Source organism: Dermochelys coriacea, chromosome 7 (genome assembly GCF_009764565.3).
Source record: "Dermochelys coriacea isolate rDerCor1 chromosome 7, rDerCor1.pri.v4, whole genome shotgun sequence".
In the NCBI taxonomy this organism is placed as follows: Eukaryota; Metazoa; Chordata; order Testudines; family Dermochelyidae; genus Dermochelys; species Dermochelys coriacea.
This window is the reverse complement of record NC_050074.1, coordinates 97498448-97522534: the sequence shown is the minus strand read 5'-3', so window position 1 is coordinate 97522534 and position 24087 is coordinate 97498448. Positions and strand designations below refer to the sequence as shown.

Sequence of the window (24087 nt, the reverse complement as noted above, 5' to 3'; positions counted from 1 at the left end):
TCTTTTGCAGCAGTTCATTGGTCAAGTCAGAATGAATTCAAAGGATGGGAGTGGGGTGATAATATTACTGAAAAATCAAATTCCCTAATGTAGAGTGACTCCTGTATGTATCTTACTTTTCATGTTTAATGACTGCGAACTCTCCTCTCCTTCCCCCCACTCTCTTCTGAGTTAATTTATGTATGTTTGTCTAGTTGGTTTAGATTGTAAACTTGTCAGGGCAGGGAACCTATCTCTTAACTTGTTTAATTTGCTTTGTAAACCACCATGTACATTGATTGCCCAGTATACAAACAAAGATATACATACATACAATATTTTTCTTGAAGATTAGCCAATCAATTAGTTCACCTTTTCCCCAACGGGTGGCATTAGCATGTATTCAAGTGACTGATCAAGACTTTTAAGTAGGCTAGCTAACAGATGTCACTATGATGCAATGAAAAAGGTAGGCTGCCACCTACATCAGGTCATTCTTGCTGAACTATCTGGTGGTAAACTGACTTCTTGACAATGCTTGTATTTATACTCACAACATCCTTATGAGGTATTGAAGTATTATCTCCATTTTTACAGATGAGGAATTGAGGAACAGAGTGACTTGCCTGAGGTCCAACAGGATGTCTATGACAGAGCAGGGAATTAAACTAGGGTCTCCCAAGTTCTAGGTTTGTGCCCTAACAACAAAATTATCCTTCCCCAAGAACATAATGGCTACCTCCAGATGGGAAAGAAAAAGCCTATGATTAAGGCCACTCTCAACCTTAAAACCATATTTTTTGTGAAAATATCATTTTCTTTAGCTTTGTAACTAACTAGTAGACACTTTACTAAAGTTTTTTGTCAGCTGGTGCACATGCTCCAACATAGCAACTTTGGGTAAAATTTTCAACAGCCCTAAGTGATTTAGAAGCTTAAGTTCCATTAACTTTCAATGAGACACACTCCTAATAGGGGGATTTCCAAAAGCACCTACCTCCTATTAAAAGTCAATAGGAGTTAGGTATCTAATCTGCTTAGGCACTTTTGAGAGTCCTGTGCTAAGTGCTTTTGAAAATGGGCCTTAGGCTCCCAAATCACACTGGGGCTTTTGAAAGTTTTAACCTTCATACCTGTCTGCATGATTTTTTTTTTGTAGTTCTTAAAGGAACTGGACACCAAAAAGTCAAATTAGTATGTTTCCCAGACCTTAAGAAAAGCTCTGTGTAAGCTCGAAAGCCTGCCTTTCTCACCAATAGAAGTCGGTCCAATAAAAGATATTACTTCACCCACATTGTCTTTCTGATATCCTGGGACCAACATGGTTACAACACTTTAAATTACCACTGTCTTGTGTGAATCTAGATTTTTTTTCTAATTATTAGGGCTGTCAAGCGATTAAAAAAATTAACTGTGATTAATCCCAGGATTAAAAAAATTAATGACAAACTTACAAATGTAGAATTATGTACAAAAATAGTTGCATTCAGAAATAAAGCAATGTAAAACTTTAGAGCCTAGAAAGTCCACTCAGGCCTACTTCTCGTACAGCCAATCGCTCAGACAAACAAGTTTGTTTATCTTTGCAGGAGATAATGCTTCCCATTTCTTGTTTACAATGTCATCTGAAAGTGAAAACTGGCATTCGTATGGCACTGATATAGCTAGCATCACAATATATTTACATGCCAGATATGCTAAAGATTCATATGTCCCTTCATGCTTCAACCACCATTCCAGAGGACATGCATCCATGCTGATAATGATCCAAAGCATTGCAGACTGATGCATGTTCATTTTCATCATCTGAGTCAGATACCACCAGCAGAAGGTTGATTTTCTTTTTTGGTGGTTCGGGTTTTGTAGTTTCCACATCAGAGTGTTGCATTTTTAAGACTTCTGAAAGCATGTTCCACACTTCGTCCCTCTCAGATTTTGGAAGGCACATCAGATTCTTAAACCTTGGGTCGAGTGCTGTAGCTATCTTTACCAGCATTGGTACCTTCTTTTCATTTTGTCAAATCTGCAGTGAAAGTTTTCTTAAAACGAACATGTGCTGAGTCATCATCCAGGTCTGCTATAACATGAAATATATGGCAGAATGTGGGTAAAACATCAGGAAACACAATTGTCCACCAGGAGTTCAGTCATAAATTTAATTAATACATTTTTTTTAACAAGTGTTGTCAGCATGGAAGCATGAAGAGGCATACGATTGTTTAGCATATCTGGTATGTAAATACCTTGCCGGTTACAAAAGTGCCATGCAAACGCCTGTTCTCACTTTCAGGTGACATTGTAAATAAGAAGTAGACAATGGCTGAACAAGACTGAGTGGCTGAGTGGACTTGTAGGCTCTAGAGCAGAGGTGGGCAAACTGTGGCCCACGGGACCATCCTGCCCGGCCCTTGAGCTCCTGGCTGGGGAGGCTAGCCCCCGGCCCCTCCCCTGCTGTACCCACTCCCCCTCAGCCTCAGCTCGCCATGCCACCAGCACTGTAGGTGGCGGGGCTGTGAGCTCCTGCTTGGCAGCGTGGCTGGCTCTGGCCAGGCAGTGCGGCTGCCAGTGCTGGTGCTAAGAGCAGCATGGTAAGGGGGCGGGGAGTGGAGGGGTTGGATAAGGGGCAGAGGGTTCCGGGGGGCAGTCAGGGGAACAGGGAGCAGGGGGTGGTTGGATAGGTGTGGGAGTCCCAGGAGGCCTGTCAGGAGACAGGGAGCAGGGGCGGTTGGATAGGGGATGGGGTCCCGGCGGGGCAGTTAGGCGCGGGGGTCCCAGGAGGAGGCAGTCAGGGGACAAGGAGCAGTAGGGGTTGGATGGGTTGGGGGTTCTGAGTGGGGGCAGTCAGGGGGCAGGAAGTAGGTGGGGCAGATAGGGGGCAGGGGCCAGGCTGTTTGGGGAGGCAGAGCCTTCCCTACCCGGCCCTCCATACAGTTTCGGAACCCCAATGTGGCCCTTAGGCCAAAAAGTTTGCCCACCCCTGCTCTACATTGTTTTGTTTTTGAATGCAGTTATGTAACAAAAAAAAGTCTACATCTGTAAATTGCACTTTCACGATAAAGAGATTGCACTATAGTACTTCTATGAGAGGAACTGAAAAATACTATATCTTTTATCATTTTTACAGTGCAAATATTTGTAATAAAAATAATATAAAGTGAGCAGTGTATGCCTTGTATTTTGTGTTGTAATAGAAATAAATATTTGAAAATGTAGAAAAACATCCAAAAATATTTAATACATTTCATTTGGTATTTTATTATTTAATGGTGCAATTAAAACAGCAATTAATCATGATTAATTTTTTAATTGTAATTAATTTTTTGAGTTAATTGTGTGAATTAACTGCAATTAATTGACAGTCCTACTAATTATGCTAATTTGTTTGAGTAATGCAGTGTTTTTTTAAAAATAATTGTATGTTTCCTATTTAACATGCTTAACACTTTTACACTAAATTCACACTCTTACACCCCTCTACTCCTCCAGTCACCAGTATTCCAGACAGATATTAGCCCCAAACCCCATGCCCACTCTCCAATTCAACTTGATACAGGCCTGTGTGTTCCCCAAACTCTCAAATTCGGGGTAAAAGTTGTGACTCCAAATCTCTGTGTTGAAGTTAGCCACAGCCTAAACTAGGATGAGTATTTTATCCCCCCTTCCTACAAAGATGTGTTCTTAAAAATATTTGTAGGCTGGAATAGTCTCACTCTCAAAGTTTTTTATAAATCTATTCTAAGTGAGGGGAGTTTTTCAGTTTAGTTCATCATCATCTGATTTCCTCTTTTCACTTCCTCTTGTCTGTCCTCTTTCCAAAGAAAATCCAAATATGCAACTTATTTACATTATTATAAAGTAGAAATAAACTTAAGGCATCCACTCCCTCAGAATTGTTTCTCTCTCTTCATTTGTTACCACAATCCAATTAGTGTTCTTGGGCTAGAGAGCAACACTATCTACATGTAGATGTCAATAACATGTAATGTTCCTCAATTAGAAACTCTTTAGAGAGAATTCTATTGTGAATTAAATGTTCTAATTTCTCTAGTATACACAGTCCTGAAGCTTTCAAAGTGCTTATTCACTCTGCCTTTGGTTAGTAAAAGTTTTATACATGAGCAATAATTATTGTTTCCGTGTGGACAGTTATTTTTATTGCATAATTCTCATCCTCTGTTTAAAGTAAGAATGGCTAATCACAATAATAATCAGTTTCAATTTATATTTCTGAATCTTGCATTTTATGCAAAAAATGACAAATCAAATGCAGATAAGGTTAATGACTGTTACTGATAAATCTGGCTTTATTAGTGTAGCGTGCCTGGGGTTGGACCGGAGAGAGGAAGCATGGAGTGCTAAGAGACAAGCAGAGAATCCTTGGCCATCCTGCCTGCTTAGTGTAACAATGTACTCTGCAGTGCTCCTTGCTGCTTTACAAGGATCAGTGTGCATTTCCCCATAATGCAGTGACAATAGCAGGAAGAGGATAGGGGGCCCAGAGGCCTGCTCCTTTATGTCCATGGAACATGGAGTACACCATTAGCCAAGAACACTCCTCCACCCCCAATCCTAGCTTTCAAGAGAGCACCAGGTTCATATTCTGTGCTGGTTATGTACATATGCCTTAGAAGCAGGGGGATTAGGGAGAAGCATCAAGTGCCCTCATCTTTTTTTTTCAACAAGCAAACCTATGCAAAGCAGGACAGAATTTTGCCCTAAAAATTAGATGAGGTTAAAATGTCTGTCCTGTCGGCAAATATAGAATTACATTGCAGTAAATGTAGTCCCACCAAACAAGATGCCTGTATTGCTGAAGCATGGTGTGTGCACTATATCATCATAACAACATCATGGTTGGATATATCAGCTGAAACAATGACCATAATTAGAGCTTTTAAAAAATTGCCCGGAGGGATAAATTTTTAACAGTTATTGAAAGTTTAGATTAAAAAATAACAATGCATGTTAACTAGATTTGTGCGCAAATCACCACAGTAAGACACTCACTCTCTTTGGCATTTCTTTGCTATATTTACAACATTTTATCCAGGGGCTATGAATAAATTCCCAGCAATACCTTTTGCAGTAATAAAGAACAGAATATATGTAAATGTAAATTATTTACAAGCTGTGGTTGTACATATATTTGCTAATGCTGCTTGCAAAGCACCTAAGAATTTGCCATATCAGATCAGTCCGGCATCCCATTTAATCCAGTGTCCTGTCTCTGATAGTGCTAGTAGAAGATGCTTCAGAAGAAAGTTAGAGGAACTCTTTAGTGGATAATTATGGAATAACTTCCTTGTAGACATTTTGTCTAACCTCTGTCAGTTATTTTCTAAGGACTGATGATTTATAACCTGCCTCCCCAAACACAAAACATTCTATATGTAACTGTGAATATTCTCCTCAATATAAATATCCATTCCTTATTTTATTCCTACAAAGCTCTTAATTTCAATGATACCTTGTGGCAATGAGTCCCACACATAAGTTATTTTTTCTATAAAAATATCTGCTTATATCAGTTGGAAATTTGCTGTCAATATAATTGAATAATTCCTATGTATCCTTTCTCATAATGCAAAAACAAGGAATGCATAATTTATCGTCATTATACCATTCATTATTTTGTATAATTCTAACATGTCCCCTCTTATTCATCTTGTTTCTAAATGAAACGGTATTATTCTGTTCAATCTTTCTTTATAAGGAAATATTTCCATGCCGCTGTTCACTTTCACTCTTCCCGCTCTGATCCCCCTTATTTCTGCTCTACCTTTTTTGAGAAAGACTGACCAGAATTTAACACAGCATTCCAGCTGAAGTTATAGGATTAATTTATATAATAGCATCATATTATTTCCAGTATTATCATCTATCCCATTCCTTATTCACCATAGCAATTTGGTTGCTGTTGTTGTTGTTGTGTTAGAATACCACTACACATTGAACAGGAATTCCTTCCAGTGGGCATCACTTTGTGTTTGTCAACACTGAATTTAATCTGCCATCATTCTGCCCATTCACTCATTTTTGTTAAATCAGTTGAAATTCTGATTTTTTGAGTCTTGACTAATCTGAATAATTTTGTGTCATCTGCAAATTTACTGTTCTACTTTTTAACCCTTTCCCAGATCATTACTAAATATAATAAACACTGGTTCTAATATGGAACCTTGACACATGCCACAGTTAACCTTTTACCACGTTGAAAATGGACAATTTATGTGTACTCTTTTTTCCCGTTTTTTTCCTTGTTTACAATTCATAATAGTTCTTTCCATATCACCCCACGAGTACTCAGTTTCTTTGATAGCTTCTTGTGGGGGGACTTTGTCAAAATCTTTTTGAAAATCCAAATTATGTCAACCCATTCATCTTAGTCGACTCTTTTGTTGACATTCTCAGAGAACTTTAATAATTTAGAGTCACAGTTCTCTTCTACAGAAGCTGTGCAGGTTTGTCCCAATCATGTTATTCACCTAGCTGTTTTATAATTCTGTTTTTAATTTGTTTAGCCAATTCACCTGGTACTAGGGTAAATCTTACTGGTCTGTAATTTCCAGGATCATCCTAACTCCTTTTTAAAAACAGGTTCAACATTTTCTGCCATCTTGAACAATAGCCAATTTTAACTAGCAATGGCATATTTTTACAGGAGGCTCAGCCCTTTCGTTCTTAAGTCCCTTCACAACTCTTGGATGTGTGCCATCCTGTCCTAGTAACTTGGGTTTGTTTGTTTTTTGATTTATCAGTTTGTTCCATTACTTTTTTTTTATGTCTCAGACTCTGTTAGTACCTCATCTTTATCACCAGAAAACAGTAGGTCCATAGGTAAGTATCCTATTAATATCCTCTATGGTATACACTGAGGCAAGAAAATCAGTTAGCTTTTTCTGCAATATCCATACCCGCCTTAATGGCTTCCTTTACATCCTGGTAGCCAACAGACCTACAGATTCTCTTGCAGGTTTCTCACTTCTGATATATTTTAAGAATTACTTGTTTATTTTATATCTTAGGGCTATTGCTCTTCAAAATTCCTCTTCATACACCCAATTTTCATTTTATATTTTACTGGAATAGTTGATATTCTTTCAATTGGCCTCCTTAGTCTTCACTTGACATGATGATGTGAACTTATGGCATCTGCAAACACAGACAGTGCAAAATAGCTTATCCTATTCTGGATGTGTTAGTATACATTTGTCCAAAGGGTAACAAAGAGATTGTGTTTGCACTGTTTCGGCTAACTCTCTGATCATTAACAAATTTATGTTCTTTCACAATATGGTACAAGATTGAAACCAGGGATGGGAAAACATAATTATATCATTAAATAAGAATAAATTATATTTTTAAAAAGTATCGTTCATGATTGTGTTAAATATAAAAATAATAAATTATTAAAACAAAACATTACTTTGGGGGATTGGAGGTTTTTAAGAACTGATTAGATTAACATGTGCCAGGGATGGTCTCAATATACTTAATCCTGCCTCAGCAAGGGGAATGGGCTAAATTAACTCTTGAGGCCCCTTCCAACCGTACATTTCTATGATATTATAAGCCTTTCAGGATAGAAGGAGTGCTTTGTATCATAAGGGTTTGATATACAAAATAGCTGTTAAAAGATAGGTCTTTATTTCCTGTCCTTCACCATTGAAGAGGAAGTGGTCTGTGCTGTAGACTACAAGGTTGTGGATTCAGACCCAGCTATTAACCCATGTAGGGATGGATCCTGGAGTAATTCCAGATTGCAAATCATAGCATTTATGAGTGAATTTGGATGTTGTGCTAATATTGTTTTTACTATTGCATTTTTAGTGTTTGTAGTTGGGTTTATGGGCTCAGCCCTTTAAGAACAGGATGTGACTAACAGAGTCTGTTTGTCCTCACTGCAGTTAGCTCAAATGATATAAACTTGAATTAACTTCTGTTGAGTTAGCTTGACCACACTGTGAAAAGCAATTAAACTGCAGAGTGATTGGATTAGCAGCACAGGGTAGCTGTAACCTACTGTATTACTAGCTTGAGCATCAGCACTGGTTGAATTTCAGCCCATGCCCCTGATGGGCCAACTAGCTCAAATGTAAATAATCAGTTAACTTGAGCTAGAGATTTGGATGTGTAGAGGGAGTGAGGTTAGGGGGAATACTTGAGTTATACACTGAGCTAACATTGCAATTAAGACAAGCCCTTAGAACCAGGTGTGGAAGATTGTGCCTGCATTCCCAGAAAGTCAAAGATTCTGCCTATGTCAACTAAACAAACAAACAATCCATAAACTAATTGTTCCAGAAAATCAGGCTAGTTCTCGAATGTGTAACATTAGCATTTATTGGGACTGGCTGTCTCAGGGTGTTGCTAATAAGCTATAAAGCCTTTCACCTGTAGGTCACTCATTTGAATCCTGCTTACCTCTGCAGGGATTAGATGTTCCATCTAATGGAAGTTTGATGATAAGTTTGGTAAACCTCAGTTCCAGCTTCCACATCACAAACCCACACCTATGCGTTGCATTACATTGTAAGCTCTTCAGGACACTGACTTGTGTTTGTACAGTGCCTAGCACACAACGGTGCCCCAAATTCATTTAGGGCCTTGAGTGAGAGATCCAGCTGCAGAGAGGGAGCAAAATCACCATACTCATTCTAAATTTGTGAAAGCTGGCAACACTATTAAATTGTCACACACACATTGGGATGCAGGCAGGGATTCAGAAAGGAGAAGAGAGATCAAAAAGCATGATTTAATCTTTTTTTTTAAATCTCAGGATTTGCATGGTCTGATTCATGATTTTTGAACTTTTGAGGTTGACAGTACTGTAACTGCAATATTGCTCTGTCACATGATACATCAGTGTACGCTAATTTCAGTAGGCACTGCTGCATCCTGGATGGAAAGGGATTGAATTTCATGAAAGTCCAGGTTTTGAAGAAGCAGCAAAGACAACTCAGTTGCCAGATCCCATAACTAGACTTTGAGATTCTGGTTTGTATAAATGACCATGCAGGGGTTGTTCAGTGTTAATAATGCAATCCATTTTCATGACAATTTACAGGAGAAAAGAATGGAAAATGGTATAAACATGAACTGAACAATTCTTGTGGCAAATTTGACATAGTAAAAACTTACCCTCTTCCTGGCTTATTAGGAGCTGAAGATGATGGAAGTTACTGTAGAAACCTGTAGAAACCAGGAAGATAAGACATCAGTGATGTATCTGAGAACTCTTCAATCAAGTAATTTAGTTCCAAAATTTGCTTGGATCTTCAAAAGTTTAGTCTGAGTAGTGGAACAATGCCTCCACCCCTAAATATTGTGTACAATGTACAGGGAAAAGAAATGTTACACAGATAGACCAGTGTGCTACTTTAAACTGGAGCATTGTATTAAAAGTTTTGACAGAATCCCAAGCTAACCACTGCTGGAGTGTCTTCCAAGAGCAGCAAACTTGGCCATGATCATACCATATTCAACAGAGCTACATTTCCTCTAACCTCTTCAGCAGAGATCCAGCTCTTAAAAGTACAGGATGCTGGAAAATAGAACCCTGCCATTCCATCCAGATCTTACTCCAAGAAAACATTTTACAGTTATACTAACATATATATATTTCAGAGTAGCAGCCGTGTTAGTCTGTATTCGCAAAAAGAAAAGGAGTTCTTGTGGCACCTTAGAGACTAACAAATTTATTTGAGCATAAGCTTTCGTGAACGACAGCTCACTATATATATATTCGCAAAAAGAAAAGGAGTACTTGTGGCACCTTAGAGACTAACAAATTTATTAGAGCATAAGCTTTCGTGAGCTACAGCTCACTTCATCGGATGCATTTGGTGGAAAAAACAGAGGAGAGATTTATATACACACACACAGAGAACATGAAACAATGGGTTTATCATACACACTGTAAGGAGAGTGATCACTTAAGATAAGCCATCACCAACAGCAGGGGGGGGAAGGAGGAAAACCTTTCATGGTGACAAGCAGGTAGGCTAATTCCAGCAGTTAACAAGAATATCAGAGGAAGGTTTTCCTCCTTCCCCCCCTGCTGTTGGTGATGGCTTATCTTAAGTGATCACTCTCCTTACAGTGTGTATGATAAACCCATTGTTTCATGTTCTCTGTGTGTGTGTATATAAATCTCTCCTCTGTTTTTTCCACCAAATGCATCCGATGAAGTGAGCTGTAGCTCACGAAAGCTTATGCTCTAATAAATTTGTTAGTCTCTAAGGTGCCACAAGTACTCCTTTTCTTTTTGCGAATACAGACTAACACGGCTGCTACTCTGAAACCTATATATATATTGTAACTTCAAGTGCTACACAAAAAATGTGATACTCTGTGGGACTGCTTCTGGACTCTATATGTCACTCTGGTAGCGTATACGAGATATTAATGCACTGCAAAGAGCTGAAGGAGCAGCATAGGGTCATGTAAACTAGATACATTTTATCTAAACCTTCCCTTATTGCTAGGTGAAATATGCTCAACATATAATTATTTTTAAAAACTTGTGCATATATTCAATGTTGGTTTCCTAGTAGGTGCTCTCTTTTTTTAATCATTATGCACACATACAGCCAGGACAACTGTATACTATGATCTCATGGGAGCCCTTCACAATCCTGAATACTTCAGTTCACAACTGGTCACCCTCTCTCTACACTGTGTAAATGTAGACTCCTTTGGGGCATCAGAAGCTTAGCCCTACAAGCATCACTATGGAACAATGACAATACTGTATCTCTTTCTGTCTAAACTAATATATTTCTAAGGTGCTTAATCACATTGTTATATAAGGGTTCTTGATGTGTAGGTTCTCACTAAAGCTGTAGTATTTTTAGGGGAAGAATGGAATGACCAACTCACTTTCTACCATAATTATTCACAACTACACAAATGATTCATTGCTAATGATCAAAAAGCAATTAGTGATGTCAAGATACAGTGACACTGAATAGACAGTAATCTCCTAAATAGACACTGTATAAGGTAGCTCATATAGCCATCTGTAGATTAATCATGTGACAGACCAAGAAGCAACTCCATAGCTGACTGAAATCTGAGGAACCGGTTTCTGTAACAGGAAGAATTCTTTCCATGGCTGTGCATCTGGAAGCAAAAGGGTGTGATATACAGTGGGAACAGTACCCTCAGCACCTTATTGCATCATGTATTCCCTACAGCTTTCATTACAATTAAAAAAGCCTAACATTTTATAAAGCTTTGGAAATAAATATCTAAAGAACAAAAATTGTAATCTAAATATATTAAATCATTGTATCATTAAATAATTACAATATTGATATTGTACTGTTGGTTTAATTTATTTTCATTGAAAATAGCTGCCTTGCTAAACATCAACTTCAATTAAAATGGAAGTTACTATAATTTTGTAGTCTATTGTAAATGATGAAAACTGAATATTTAAATACAATTAATTTAAACAATGTTCTGATTTTCAATTTTTTTCAGATGGTCCTGTCTCAGTAGGAATGAGTATGGATATAGCAAGCATTGATACAATATCAGAAATAAACATGGTATAGTAGCTTTGTAATATTTTTTATCTTATCTAAGTTAATGCCTGTTGTTTTATAGACCCCAGTAGTGTACTTTTCAGATGGCTTTCCTTCTTGTTCAACCGACTTCATGCCTTGGATATTAAGAAATGGAGCCTTATATTTAAAGGACATGCAGTAGTTACCTTATGATAAGATTGTGCCTTCTGTAAGTACAAGTGCAAATCATGTCTCCCATAGATCATCATCAGTTAGATGTGTACTTTACACAATATTCTGCCATTCCAATGGATGACAGACATAACAGCAGTTATCTCCTGAATGAGACATTACAGTCCCTGTGCATTTGAGAAAACTAGCCACATATGACCATTAGAAACCAATCTCCTTGTATTTAACCATAGCAGAAATCATACTATTATTCTTACCATGTGTTTCAAACAACCATTCATTCTAGCTGTATTTCATTATAAAAAAACCTACAAACGTTGAAAAAAATAAAGACAAGTAGAGTATACCTTTTTACTTTATCTATTAATAAAAGGTCTAATCCTGCTCCCATTGAAGTAAATGGCAAAACTTTCTAACTTCAAAAGGAGTTAGTCTGGGCCCAAAGTTAGGAACTTACTAATTTTTTCACAATCAGAATTAAAATTACATATACCTTTTTAATTAACTTTTTACTGCTGTGTATTATCACTTGACCATTCAAGATTTGAATCTGTCTACAGAAAATAAATATCAAAATCCTTTTTGTATTAGTACACACTTCCTTACATGTATCAGTATTTCAAAAGAGTTAGAAACAATGCAAAGATAATGTAATATAATGGTAAAAGCATTCACAAAAGCATTGGTTTTTAAAAGTGGCTAATGACCAGCATGACTGATATACAAAGTAAAATGACATATTTGAATCAGGGCTAAAGGCGAGCTGAGCCCTTGATGAAATGCAAGGTCTTGATGTCTTTGGCATTATTAAGTTACCCTGGTCATTCTGAAGGTGTAAGTTGTGCTATCGATTGCTTGAGTTCCTTTGATTTCCAATTACAGTACTATCTGTATCTCCTTGGCATGCTAATGTGTTAAACCCTAAACTCATAGAAACTGCCATAGCAGAGGTCCATATCTTGAAGCATGAAGATGGTAATTTTATTCTAACTAGTCCACTAACTAGGTCTTTTTCCATTTGACAAACATGTCCCTCTGTTAACCCAGTTTTATCCTTGTGCTATAATGATTGTAAAAGTACCAGTCATGAGTCAATATTTTAAAAGCTCCAAACAAGACTATAGTAAATAAGTCTTCCATCAGTAAACACTACAGTTGCTGGACAAAGTTTTTGTGTATGTTTGTTATAATCTGTATTGACTTTCTTCCTTGACCCTTATACATTTGAATGTACACAATTCTTTCCTTATGTTAAAATGAATATTTTTAGTAGTTTATATGAGCAAACAGCAGTCCCGAGTTTACAATGGCTCCAATGCTGCCATGGAGCCAGGCCCATGATCAGAAGGGGCCCCAGCTTGTTCCACGCGCACTGCATCCTGAGACCCTGACAGCCTGCTGGCTCCCACTCACCCATCACTTGCTCCTTTTGGCCTGCCCACTGGCTGGCCAAGGGCTCTTCTCCACCCCCTGGCCTCACCCGTCGGCTCCTCTTTGCCCCCCTGGCCAGACCCCAGTGCACCTCCGACTCCGGGCAGTCTCTGCTTCCCACCACCTGCAGGGTCCCACCTGTCTCCCCGGAGCTGAGCTGCCTGGGACCAGTGCAGAAGCCTGAGTGGGGGCTTTGCTGGGCCCCTCCAGGCAAGTGGGTCCTGAGGGAGCCCGGCTGGGCCAGGCCGGGACTGGCCACTCCTGAGGGGCCGGAGCAATTCCCTGCCCCAGGACCAGCCCTGGCTGCACTGCCAGTTCAGCCTGGCAGACACAGTTGCCTCCCAGCAGAGCTGGTGAGTGCGGCCGGGAGGCAGGGCATGGGGGAGTGGGTCTCTGGGAGTCTGGGGTGGGGTGCTGGGCTGTGAGGGGGCAGGGACACTAGGGAGTTGGGGTTCTGTGGAGGGTCCTGGGCACTTGTGGTGGGGCTGTGGGTAGGGGGGGCACTGGGCAGGGGTGATGTTGTGCAGGGTGCTGTGCATTTGTGGAGGAGGCCTGGGGACACTGGACATAGTAGGTCCAGGGGGGGGCTCTTGCCATAGAGAGTTGGGGTGGGGGTGTTCATGTTGGGCAAAGAAGCTGTGTGGCACAGCATGGGCCTGCCCCCCGAGGGGAAGGGGCATGCTGGCAGTACAGGGCCAGGCGGGCCAGTGTGCATCTGGCAACTGCTGGTTTGTAAATAGTGCGCTTGCACTGGGCTGGACAAGCGGGCCGCCCCTGCCATGCCATGCCCCATTGACTCTGGCTGACCCCTCGCTCTGGGGACTGACCTCCCCTCACCATGCTCCATTGCCTCCATGGGGGCCCACAAATAAGTTTGGAGCCGGGCCCACAAAACATTAATCCGGCCCTGCAAACAGATGTTTGTAATATTTACATAAATTACCCTGAAGACCATAGATTACAAAGGCAGCTATGTCAGCAGAGAGTTTGGCCCACAATGTTTGCTATAAGAGTCTGTCAGTCATAAGAGACTAAATCCATTAGAGACAATACTTATTCATGATGTCAGCCTTGCACCAAATGACAAGAATTCTCAAATGCTGGAGAATTTAACAACAAGCAAGCTAGTACAACTGCTTACTTTAATTCCAATAATTAAGAATTAGAATTGCAGAATCACAGTCTGTTTTGAGTGACCCATAGCTCTGTTTCCATGCATTTAGGAAAGGAGAAAAGGGACAAAATTTCTGTCTAATTACTTGTGAAAAACAGAAGAATAATGGTTTGTTCATTGTGACATCTTGTGTATCTTCTTTCAGGATTACACAGCTACCATATTTCTTAGACAACGATGGACTGATGAACGACTTTGTTTTGAGGGTAATAAGAGTTTAAGTTTAGATGGTCGTCTTGTAGAAATGCTTTGGATACCAGACACCTTCATAGTAGACTCAAAGAAATCTTTCCTTCATGATATCACTGTTGAAAATCGTCTAATAAGAATATATGCCAATGGAACAGTCCTTTATGCCATACGGTATGTATACTTTATAAGCCATATTTACACATAAGTTCTATTTACATTTTAAATAATTCAGATTAGCATGATTTGCTCTTAATCTGGTCCCAGTTTAGAAATTTTTCTGTTTGTAGACATCTACTATATATATATATTTTTATAGTTCTATATAAATGCAGGTATTGTCTGGCTATACTGAAAGAAGGACAGGAGATATCTGACATGGGTTTAATCAGGCTGCAACTTTATTATTAGATGTCTGGTACTACCTGGCAGATAAAAGTATGCAGTGCAGGTAACGTGTTTATTCTATGTAATTACCCAGAGGGCTTTTACCAGCTCCCCCTCTTTTTCCATCCAGGTCAGGAGTCATTAGGGGTCACCAAATGAAATTAATAGGCAGCAGGTTTAAAACAAACAAAAGGAAGTATTTTTTTCACACAACGCACAGTCAATCTGTGGAACTCCTTGCCAGAGGATGTTGTGAAGGCCAAGACTATAACAGGGTTCTAAAAAGAAGTAGATAAATTTATGGAGGCAAGTCCATCAATGGCTGTTAGCCAGGGTGGGCAGCAATGGTGTGCCTAGCCTCTGTTTGCCAGAAGCTGGGAATGGGCAACAGGGGATGGATCACTTGATGATTACCTGTTCTGTTCATTTCCTCTGGTGCATTGGCCACTGTCTGAAGACAGGATACTGGGTTAGATGGACCTTTGGTCTAATCCAGTATGGCCATTCTTATGTTCCCCCAGGAAATCCATTGCTGGGACCTGACCATACCCATGGGGGCTTCCACCAGCTCCCACTCTTTTTCCATCCAAGTCCTTCCAGCAAATCCATTGCCTGGGACCTTACCATCTACCCTCCTGCCCCGCATAGGAGTGTTAAGGTGGGCTAGAATGGGGAATTGACTCTCTGCCTTACCAATCATAGGAGTCCCCAATGACCCCCCATTCATTTCTTTAGTGAACACCTCTTTTTAAGTTCTTTTTTAGTCACTGTATACCTTCCCTATGGAGTATCTGCCACAAGGAGGTGCCAGCAATTAGCTTGCCTGCCTCCCCCGCACACCCAGTCGGATTTCCAGACATGTCTCACTGTTCTCTTTTATATCAGTCAAAACAAATGGGCTCTAAAGCTTTAAAGAGGAACCCTATCCTCCCTGAATAATTTGGTGCCCCACTATGCCCAAATTGCTGAATCTTTTATGATCCCAAGGGATTTGGCCATCCCCCGCATTAGCATCTGTCATGCCTTGTCCACCCGGGTGGCATTCCACGGCTCCCAGACAAACCCTGTGTTAATGCATGTCTGACAACACAGAGGTGCATCAAGTCCCTTCTTGTTCGGGGCTATAATTGAACCCCTTTACACATTCCCAAATAGTATTTTCCAAGGTGTGCCACATCATGGTGGTGACTGCTGACTGGCCTCGATGGCACACAGCAGTGGCATCAGCTGGTCCAATAACATGCTTCTTCTTCCATGCCAACATAGGTTCACCCCATCACTGGACCTTGGTTGCCAACTGGCCTGCTCCATGTAAAAGGGAGGCTTTGGGCACAGAGATATCCCTTTTAAACCCTGCATTCCCAGGGGATGAGTCAGCAACCACGCTGACCTTTTTGCAACAGTTTTCATCTCTTCCCCCACGACCATAAAGGACTGTTCCCTTCATTTGACCAGTCAGCCAAATATCACTCCCCTCCTCAGCATACAGGTGCAGGGCAGTCACTGGTACCCGCCACTTGTAGATATTAATATCAATATAAATTCTTTGACATTGCAGGGGCCTTGGGCTTTGGTGCACCTTGGTCCCTCCTGTTCTCTGCCAGTGGTGCACAATAGCGTAGTCTCCTGTGGATTCTAGTACTTTGGTCTAATTTCAGTTTATGGAATTAGTTCATGGGTGGCTTGGTGGGGTTGGTGACCTGTGTTATACAGGAGATCAGCCTATACGATCTGATGGTCACTTCTGGCCTCTAACTCTGATTCTATGAAAATAAAAGCCAATGCAATTAACATATTAACTAACTGATTTCTAAGTAGATCAGCTTGCTTAGGTGCAGAGACTAAATTCAGCAATTAGACCTTGGGCAACTCCAATCATTGCACATTACAAATGATCACAGGATATGGCCCATTACTTTTAGTTGTTGGTATTTTACTATAGATACTTACAAAGCCGAGGTTTACATAACAAGTGCGAGATATTTTATTGAACCTAAACTCAATTGTTCCTTGTTTACATAAAGCATCAGTTACCTTCTCCTAGGCATATGTATAGCCCACAAATATCAGTTGAAGAAAGTAGGACAACCCATTTCTAATTATGGTACATACAATATTATGTATAGTTAATAACCATCTGGCTTTTGGTTTTTAAAGGATAACTACAACTGTTGCATGTAGTATGGATTTGACCAAATACCCTATGGACAAACAGACATGTACCTTGCAACTGGAAAGCTGTAAGAGACTTTATTACTGCTACTTTTATATAGTTAGGACAATATTTGTGATCTATTTTAAGGGCTGCTAGATAATGTATAGCATTATGAAAGAGGGCTGGGATTTACGAAGAAGGACTAGTGAGAATTGGGTGACCAACTGCTACTGAATTTCAACGGGATTTGGGTACCTCTCAAGTTTAGGATAATTTGAAAGTCCAGCCCCAGAACACTGAAACACTAAGGGCTTGTCATCACTATTGGCTAAATCAGCGCTGCTGTGATCAATGCAGTGGCGTCGATTTAGCAGGTCTGGTGAAAATGTGATAAATCGATGAGAGAGTGTCTCCCATCGATAAAGCATGGTGTGGACACCGCTGTAAATAGAGCTAAGCTACGTCGACTTAAGTTACATAATTTATGTAACCTAACTAGCATAATTTAGATTGAATTACCTTTTCAGTGTAGACAAGGTCAAAGAATAAAGAGAAACATAAAAGACAATGAGCTGATCCTCCATTTCACCACATGCAGAACTCCATAGACTTAGTTCTGCAAGCAGATGATCTTTTTAGTAGAGCTGAGCAAAGAATAACGTTAGAGTGGGGAAACAATGTAATATTTCTATGAAAAATTTAATTTTCCTGATACTCATGAAGGCCCCCCCAAAGTTTTTCATAAATGGTAATGGATAAGATTGATATTTTGAGTATGTTTTGATACCAAAATATGCTCTAAATCAGTGAATTGCTCAAATAGAACTATTTGCCTTTCCAAAAAATGGAGACTATTAAAGAAAATAAAAGTCTCCTTTCTGTAGTGTGCTTGCTCATACCTTTCTCAGGCTTCAAGAATTGTTTTTATCCACTGCCAGTTCATAAAGTTAGATGAAACCTGGAATTATGAACATCTGCATTTTAGCAGTGACTCAAAACTATTTTGGACATCAGTGTGAATGTCACTTTGCAGTCAACTGGAATTGAGTTATTCCACAGGGCTGTAGAATGAGCAATAATGAGAATCAGTGTCTGTCAAAAAAAAAAGATTGATCTATGTAAGCAAAAATAGATATTCAAATGCTTGCTTTTAATACCTAGGTGTACATCAATATGTTCTCAGCTGGACCATATATATTCATGTATAAAGTGGACACCCTCTAATTTAATGTAAAATACCTTTCAAAGGTCTTTTATTGACGTATAAGCCATATATTGATTAATGTATACACAGCACAATTGCCGCCTGTTATATGATACTTCTCCCACCTTGGGTGCCAATCATCTATGCCAGTTAAGAGAAGTCTTCCCTAGAGCATGCACAACCGGTATGCCTGTAAAGAAGTCTCAGTTTTATAGCATATGTTGTTTATAAACTCTACATTTCCAAGCTCCAGCAATTTTCCCTCTTCCTGTTGGACTTGATGGGCTTTGCCTTTAAAAGTCTTATACAACTCATCCTTTCATTTATCAGTTTATACCAGCTTTTATTTTTCTACACCACCTATAGTATTTCTTTTGAGACTATGCACTCAGATTAAATTGTCAAATTTTGTCATAAAATTGCATTATTTATAATCCAATTTTACTTTTTTTACAAATGGCAAAGGATCATAGATAAACATGTTCTGCACAAACTATTTATTATATTTAACAAAAACATTCACTTGTCGGTTTGTCTATAACTACAGGGGGCTATAATATCAATGATGTCCAGTTCTACTGGACCAGAGGAAATGATTCAGTTCGAGGCTTGGAGACACTCCAATTGGCACAATATACAGTAGAAGATCATTTTACTTCAGTATCTGAAGCAGTCTATGAAACAGGTAGGAACTCCCTTTGAGAACTTTCCTCTTGAAGTTCAGAATATGGGGATGAAAGTAGAACGGTGTGAAGGAACTAAACAATTTGCCTTTCTTTTAGTATTTGCAAAAATGAAAAATCTCATCCAATTTCATTCATGTAAGCTATATGGCTTGTATGATATTCTTTAGGGAATTTGTAGCCTCTTAGAAAATGCACTCGACTGTTCAAACGTTTACAGTTATTGGACTTCTATGGTAACATCTCGGAAAGTCGCATACAATTTGAAGAAGCTGATTTCAGGCAAAGTTCTGTTAATGCAGCTCTTAGCTGAAGCTTATGTTGTATGCCATACATGGAGAAGAGAGAGAAGGAGGAAAAATGTTTAATGTAACAATGAGGTTGTAAAGTGAAACATTCACATGACAGGGAATTCTAAAAGATATGCATCTAAATTTTCAAAAGTAACTAGTGATTTTGAGTGCTCAACTTAAGACACCTTAAATAACCTGACCACTGAAAATCAGGTATCTTTCAGGTTTCTTTAATTGGGCAAGGGAAAATCACTAGTCACTTCTGAAAACATAAACCAATATTTATCCCACAGTGTTAAAGACTTGTACAACTTACAAGAAATGCAGAGGGCTTGTAAGTTAAACCACAGCTATTTGGTTTTGGCAATTTCAGTCAAACCTTGATAAGCAGAACCTTGAATAAACAAAACTGCGAGTTACCCTACTAAGATATCTAGGGTACTATAAATAATCATATTAGAAGTTCCATAGGACTTCTGCAACTTTGATTCATCATAGACCAAAGTGGTGGAAAATATTTCTTTAGCTGTGAGATTTGACTTTCTGACTGTATAAGTTATGGTGGCTATTCTGGAGATGCTAAAGGATCTTTCAAAGGGAAGAAGAGCTATCAGACATGCTTTATCCTCCTTGAGTTATTTATTGACTCTTCTTTGTCCCTGTTTTATGATACATATTAAATACTTTTTGTCTTATGCACAACCTACCATGCCAACCATAAGGATTTTCTTTATGTAAGGACTCCTAATGCACCCATTTACATTGTAATTCGGGACTCTGGAGCATGCTTTCCTGACCCTCAGTTGCACACAGATTGCAACTTCTTTCCTCTATTGCATTGTTGGGATTTTATTCTTGAATAACACAGCATAGAAGGAAACATTATGATCTAACCTGAAATATTAACTCAGGTTAAAGGATCAAAGTCTTCCAAATGGATATAAAAATACAGATGAAACACAGAATAGCAGGCTTCATGATCACAAAGAGTCTTGCTACTTATATAACTGGCATCTGTTTCCCTTCCTCCCTTCCACAGCCCCTAGATAAACTGCAGCAGGCTCAGTCAAAGGAGAATAATCCTTTAGTGCTGTTCAGTCCAGAAAAGAAGCAGGACCTGCTCACCATTCAAAAAAAAATCTGTTTAATTCTTACCACCTTCCCCTATCGCATGTTGGGAGGGTCCAAACTGTATCAGAAGAGCAAGATGGATTGCATTGTTTTTCCTCAAATGGAATAAGGGCAGTTTCCCACTTAAGTGAGGCACAGTCACATGGACCGTGTTCTTTTCAATTAGTATCTCTTGTGGACCCTCTCCCCCTGGTTTCAGTGCTAGCTGTAGAACATTTAAAACAGACTTTGACTTTGCAAATTTGTTTCTTTACTTTAACAAATATATCTTAAATTTATTAGAATTTCCCATACCTAATTGTACTTGGGATTTTTCTGTTTAAGAACACAGCATTATGAAGTGCTATGCAGTATATTTCTAACAGCAAAGCTTATGAAATAATACCATAACCCACTGAATTCTCTTTTAAACCTTTATGAATATGGTGTTATATACAGAGGCTGTTCAATTTCCCTACCATGTTTCATGGAAGCATTGCAATATATACTCTATTCTCTATTTAAAAAATTAGAGGCAAAAAATATTGTAGATGCATATACACAGTATTAATAAAAGAGCACACAGAAACCAAAATTAATACTTATATAGCTAATTACAAACATATATTTGAAAGTATCTTATAAATATTAATTGTGCCATAAAGACTTCTATGAGAGTAGGCAAAAAGCTGTGTATAATTCTTCTTACAAATCATAGAATATCAGGGTTGGAAGGGACCTCAGGAGGTCATCTAGTCTAACCCTCTGCTTAAAGCAGGACCAATCCCCAACTAAATCATCCAATGATAAGCTGAGACAGTCATTGGCAAAACCAAGATTAGAACTGTGCAGTTAAGGAGGAGATAAACCTATAAGCCTGTCACAAGAAAAGTTTTCCCCGAGAGAAAGAAAAAGGGCAGCAAAATATGAAGTGTTGGAAAACAATTTGTATATCAAGCAACAAAAGCAAATTACATAAACAAGTCAAAGAGGATGTTAATAGCATTGGAGTTTACTTTTTGGTTTTGTTGGAGTGGAGAGAAGTTTAATTTTGGAAATAGGAATATTCTGAGCTACAGTCACTTGCTAGATTTTTGGTCAATACTTCTTAAAATCTGCAAACATGCACGTGCTTACCTTGAAGGCTCATTGAGTTCTGTGACCATCGTCATGTGAGTAAAGTTAAGCATGGGTGTAAATGTTTGCCAGATCAGGCCCGAAGGGTGGATTTATATTTCTAGCCTTTTTGACATAATTTGGTTTTATTATTCTAATTTAGATTCTTTTAATTGATTAGAGACATCTCTTACATTCACAGAACAACAAACAAGGTCATGGAAGAGAATGCTAATTTGATACCTACTGTACCCATATACCAGCTGTTCCTCCTCATCTAGAAAACACAAGGAATGAAATTCTGTTATGCAAAGAAAAGTAGACTAAACCAGATGTAAAATTGTTTAAAACTATAGTAGAGATAGTTGAAACTGGGGAAGAAATCCAATTCTGCTTTAAAATGTTAATATTGGTACATCTGAAATTTCACACAAGTACCATGTTCAGCTATCATTAGCTGGCTTGGGTGGGGATGGGGATGTTGAGGGTTAGGACGCACAAGCACATGTTTAATAAAATATCCACACAGATCTACATCAGTTACGGACTACAGCGGGTTGCACCTACAGAATCAGCCCAGGACTCTGTACTTGGTCCTGCTATCCTAACATCAAATGCCCCACATATGAACAGGGCAGAAGGCAAAGCTGAGGTATTAGTGACACAGGGGAAGCAACAAGAAAAGGAGTACTTGTGGCACCTTAGAGACTAACAAATTTATTTGAGCATAAGCTTTCGTGAGCTACAGCTCACTTCATCGGATGCATTTCATCTGATGAAGTGAGCTGTAGCTCACAAAGCTTATGCTCAAATAAATTTGTTAGTCTCTAAGGTGCCACAAGTACTCCTTTTCTTTTTGCGAATACAGACTAACACGGCTGCTACTAGGGGAAGCAACAGTTATTAGGTCTCTCCACTGAGTGAACTAGATGTGTGCTCTCTCCCATTGCTCTGTGGCTGTTCTCACTTTGACTTGCCACTGAGAGAGTGGATGCTCTTGTTGCACTATTGGTGATACAAGCCCACCCCACTGCTGTGAAGAGGATGATGTCTTTCAGCTGGCAGTATAGGTGTCTGGGGTTGCCCAGGAAGAGGAAGTCAACATGGGGAGAGCCAGGCTCTTTTAACATGGACCTTAGTGTTTCCACACCATACGGCTTCTTATGATCCAGTAGACTGGCTACTAAAGAAATAACTTTGTAGAAGGTCCATGCAGATCTCAACAACAGCACAGTTAAACTAAATGTGAAAGCATGTTACAACCATACCTCAGCTTAGCCAAACTACATGTGTAATGATGTGGGGGGAAAAGTCAAAGGCCTCCATTGTCCATTAACTTAGGGTGGCTTCAACATTGAGTGCTTGGCCTGAGACACGTAGAGCCTAACTTTACAGATGGGCTGACCACCTACAATTCCAATGGGCTTGAATAGGAAATATAGATGCTGAACATCTTTGAAAAGCAGGCCCTGCATGTCTCAGGCTGGGCAGACATCCAAAGTGAATGGACATGTTTGAAAATGTAGGTATTGTATTCAGTGTATTCAGTATTCCTCTTAAAACAGAATTCAAAAGTAACAATGTCTAGATAAACAGGAGCTGTATTTCTCTACAATTATGTTCTTTGGTTTGGAATGAAAATCGTCATTGATTCTACTTGAGGCAGAGAGGCAATGCAAAACTTTTGGAACCATGGACAGAGTGGTAGTGAATGGCATAGGTGGAGGGAAGTCTCTGGACTTATTACATGCCTTGCAGGGGGAAAGTACAGCAAACTCACATACACTGTTAAATGAGAGGTTTGAGAGCAGATCCATGCATTATGCACATCAAAAGGACCAGAAACTCTGCATAGGAAGTACAGAGCAGTACTTACTGCTATTCTGGACAATAGGTGGAACAGCCATAGAGGAGCTGCACTGCAGTCCCACAACCCAGTTGCCAGGAAGAGGAATGGAGAAACTACTCCTTCCCCAATTTCATTTATTCAAGAAGGGTGATTTTCATCCTAAACAGTAATAGCCCATTTTGGTCACATACTGCAATTTTTTGTAATCAGCTATGTTTGAGGCACCCTTTCAAATTTTATTTAACTCTTCTCATTGTGCCCTTATTTATGCAAAAAGCAACACCTTGTAAGGCACAAGAGGAGAAGCAAGGGATACATGGCTAAAGCTGTATTAATGCCTTTGTGCAGGATGTACACCATACATCTCAACTGGCACCCAAGGGGTTAGTATACATATTTCATGGGGGAGAGCAGATTGTGTTCTTTGTGCCTGAATGCACACTTCTTTGTGGAATTGCATGTGATAACAAAAGTGCATCTTATATAAAGAGCTCTGTGTAGCACTTTATCTAGAGTAAATTTCACCAGAAAGAATACAGGAAATAGCCATTGGCCAGATTCTCCCCTCCACTTACACTGAGCAGAAATGAGAAAGGGAACACAGAAAGCTAAAAGCAGCATCCCTGTAGCATGGTTCCCCCTCCAAGCCCCTCCCACTGCCTCTGATTGTTGGGGGCAGAGATGTGGGAGAAGTTGTTCTATGTGGCACGTTCTCATCAGCCAGAAGTACGCACAGTAAGGATTTCAGTCAGTTATAGACCAGAACTTTATTATACAATTGGATATACAGGATGATTATTAACTGCCAAAGA

General features: G+C 39.3%; 1 protein-coding gene across 1 annotated transcript in view; it reads left to right on the top strand.

Annotated features, from left to right (window-relative positions):
• The window catches only part of LOC119859252 (gamma-aminobutyric acid receptor subunit pi-like), a 68323-nt gene that overhangs the window by 31533 nt on the left and 12703 nt on the right, over positions 1-24087 (top strand). The window contains exons 4-7 of the mRNA XM_038411119.2: positions 11467-11534; positions 14435-14652; positions 17023-17105; positions 18772-18909. Coding sequence (XP_038267047.1) covers positions 11467-11534; positions 14435-14652; positions 17023-17105; positions 18772-18909 — 507 coding nt within the window. The remainder of the gene's footprint in view (positions 1-11466; positions 11535-14434; positions 14653-17022; positions 17106-18771; positions 18910-24087) is intronic.